Source organism: Nematolebias whitei, chromosome 8 (genome assembly GCF_014905685.2).
Source record: "Nematolebias whitei isolate Nwh7 chromosome 8, NemWhi1, whole genome shotgun sequence".
Lineage (NCBI taxonomy): Eukaryota > Metazoa > Chordata > Actinopteri > Cyprinodontiformes > Rivulidae > Nematolebias > Nematolebias whitei.
Window position 1 is genome coordinate 42,830,510 of NC_056505.1, and position 3,294 is coordinate 42,833,803.

General features: G+C 46.2%; 1 protein-coding gene across 1 annotated transcript in view; it reads left to right on the forward strand.

Moving 5' to 3' along the window:
• Positions 1–3,015, forward strand: part of LOC119413691 (dipeptidyl peptidase 2) — a 36,255-nt gene extending 33,240 nt beyond the window's left edge. Inside the window, exons 7-12 of the mRNA XM_037680746.1 lie at positions 755–815; positions 1,386–1,504; positions 2,029–2,185; positions 2,346–2,410; positions 2,570–2,640; positions 2,726–3,015. Coding sequence (XP_037536674.1) covers positions 755–815; positions 1,386–1,504; positions 2,029–2,185; positions 2,346–2,410; positions 2,570–2,640; positions 2,726–2,837 — 585 coding nt within the window. The 3' untranslated portion in view covers positions 2,838–3,015. The remainder of the gene's footprint in view (positions 1–754; positions 816–1,385; positions 1,505–2,028; positions 2,186–2,345; positions 2,411–2,569; positions 2,641–2,725) is intronic.
• Positions 3,016–3,294: the final 279 nt, after the last annotated feature.

A 3,294-nucleotide genomic window follows, 5' to 3' on the forward strand; every position in this document is an offset into this window, starting at 1 on the left:
TATATATATATATATATATAACATATATGTTAACAATCTATTGTCATAGAGGCAGTCTTCAGAGAATACATCCTAACGAGAACTGAGGAGAGATGTTTTGATCCAGCCTGCCGACTATGCTACAACAGGAAGAAGCCTGGAAAAGTCTCCTAGATGATCTGTCTTAAAGAAAATTCACTTTTCAATTCTTGTTGTGGGCAGCACGGTGGCGCAACTAGTAGAGCTGCTACCTCTCAGCAAGCAGGTTATCCTGGTTCAAATCCCGGTCTGGGGATCTTTCTGGGTGGAGTTTGCATGTTCTCTCCGTGCTGTGTGGGTTTTCTCCAGGTACTCCAGTTTCCTCCCACAGACCAAAAACATGCATGTTAGTCTGATTGGTAATTCTAAATTGTCTCTAGGTGTGAGTGAGAGACTGAATTGTTGTTTGTCTTGTTTGTCTTTATGTGGCCCTGTGATGGACTGGAGACCTGTCCAGGGTGTACCCCACCCCTCTCACAGTGATAGCTGGACATGGGCACCGGCGACCCCCCTGACCCAAAATGGAAGAAGTGGGTAAAGATGATGGATGGAATTCTTGTTGCTTTAAATATGTTGGTTGGACAGAGACCAGGTCCAGGTCCAGTCCTCAGCCCACCCCTGCTGAGTTCCTCAGCTGTACCTGTAGTTTGTACAACCGTAGATCAGTTCAATGCTGAGGTCTAATTCATGTCTGCTGGTAAAATCGTTGAAGTACTTGATGTGACTTGTTGTCCAGGTGGCCTGTGGGACCATGCTGAGGGGTCCGGACCTGCTGGCTAACCTCAGGGACACTGCAGGTACTCTCACTCAAATCCACTTTAGATCTGTGTGTTCTCTGATATGAAAGACTGAAACCAGGCTCCAGAGTTAGACCAGAGCAGCTCAGGTGAATTCACACCATCTGACACTAGAGGGCAGACAGTAGCTCCATGTCCTGAAGACCCTTGGGTTGGGCTCAAACCTGTTTAAAGGTTACATTTGTAAAAAGTACCAAAACGTGTTAATGTCCTCAGAAACAGATATTTGAACTTGAGTTGGTTCTGGTGGGTTACAGTTAATAAGTGATGTTTGTGGTTGACCCAGCCCTGTGTGATCTGTACATCAAACATGGCTCATGACTCTCTATCTTAAATAGTTTGGAGCTACTGATTGAAATATTCAGAACTGAATTACAGAGAGCGTTTTTACTTCAGTAAAGTCAGTAACAGGATATTTAAAAGTGATCATGTGACATGGTTCAGTAGCCTGAATGAGTTAAAGCGGTCTTCTTGGAGGTCCCACAGAAAATGACTTGGAGCAGAACAACATCAAGTCCAAAACCAGAACCCAATCCTGTCCATTTTGATCAGCATGTGTTCTACCTGCAGGGATTGTCTACAACTCTACGGGGGTACTAACCTGCTTGGACCTGTACGGCCTGTATGTGGAGTGTGCCGATCCCACCGGATGTGGACTGGGCTTCAACAGTCAGGCCTGGGACTACCAGGTACCTCACTGAGACTAACTAAAACCAGCACATGGACAGGGTCCAGGTCCAGCCCTCAGACAATTAAAAACATGATGGAAGACGATTTGATTGTGACGTGGCGTCGTTTGACACCAGGTATGTGAGCACAGGAGGTCCGGGGCTGGAGCGTCCCTAACCTTTGACCTGTTTTCTGCAGGGATAGGCCCCGCCCCTCAGAACCTGAACACATTTGAAAAAAACAGATAAATGGTTTTAGACAGTGAGGTGAGAAACGTGTTGTGTGTGAGGGCCTACACCACATCTCGTCTTCGCCTACTCAGAAACAGCTGTAGCTCAGCTTAGTTCCTATATATTGAGCTAAAAGCTAAAACCTCGCCTCATCACAGCGCACATCTAAAGCTGCTTCATGTCCGGTCCTTGTCAGCACAAAATTATCTTGGTCTAACAGCTAGGCGTGAAAGGTGGCGGGCAACATGTATTCTGCCAAGAACTGGTAGTCCTTCAGTAGAAGTGCTGATGCTCCTGGATCTGTGTGTCTGCAGGCCTGTACAGAGATCGAGCTGTGCTACGAGAGCAACAACGTGACGGACATGTTCCCCCCCATGCCCTTCACCGAGGCACACCGGGAGGCTTACTGCTCCAAGCGCTGGGCTGTGAGTCCACGGCCAGGTTGGCTCAGGGTCCAGTTCTGGGGTGAAGGTGAGGTCAACCACATGCACAGATGTCTTCAGACAGAACCTCAGAACTATTTTAGCAACCAGAACGGACTCAAAATGTTCTCTGCTACAGAAACCTTCTAATCGTGTTCAGTGAGGCTCTTTGGGAATGAACGCTTGCTGAATCTCTCTCTCATGTCCAGCTCTTTCTGCAGCCAGCAACATCATTTTCTCCAACGGAGACCTGGACCCATGGGCCAATGGAGGGGTGAGCATTCAAACCACACACCCAGTCCAAGCGTGCGCTCTGTAATCACCAGTTGGTGTGTTATGCCTATGTTTTCCCTCCTCTCTCTTCAAACGGTGTGTTTCTAACTGCACACGGAGGCTTCATGAACAAACAAAACTTCCTGCTTTTAATGTTCAGGTCCGTAGGTCCTTCAGCTCCTCTCTGATCGCGCTCAACATTTCTGGAGGGGCCCATCATCTGGACCTGAGGTAAGACAAGCCTCGTCTGTTTTTAAACGCACCAGATAAAGTCTAACAGGACTCTGTTTGTCTTCTTTGTGGGGGGTTTGTGCAGAGGATCCAATGAGGCTGACCCAGAATCAGTCATTAGTGTCAGGAAGAAGGAAGCAGAGATCATTGCCCAGTGGGTGGAGATGGAGAGGTCCAGATCACTAAAGACACTTTAAGATCAAATGACCACGCACCTCTGGACAGATATTGGTGCTTTATGATTTTATAGAACACCTCATTATTATTCAGATAGAAATAAAGAACTGATCCAGGATCAGATCACAGAAACCCAGTGAAGAGTTGTCCTAAATACGATCAACCCCTCAGTGGAGCAGAGTCAGAAAGGTGCTTTGAGTCCAGCAGGAACTTCAGATGGTCAGTCCTGGACCTTCATCGCCAGCTCTGAAACTGAAGGACTGAAGAGGACCTCAACAATTTCTTTTGAAGTTATTTTCTTATTATTTTAAAATGGTTTTCTTTCACTTTAGGAGATATAGGCCGTTTGACAAATTTCGAATGAGCAGAAGTCCTTATGGTTTTATGATTTATATTGGAAGGGTTCTTGAATTAATCTTTGTTATAATCATAGTAAATCCTTTGTCGCATGCATTCATTGATAATCTTGTTATTACA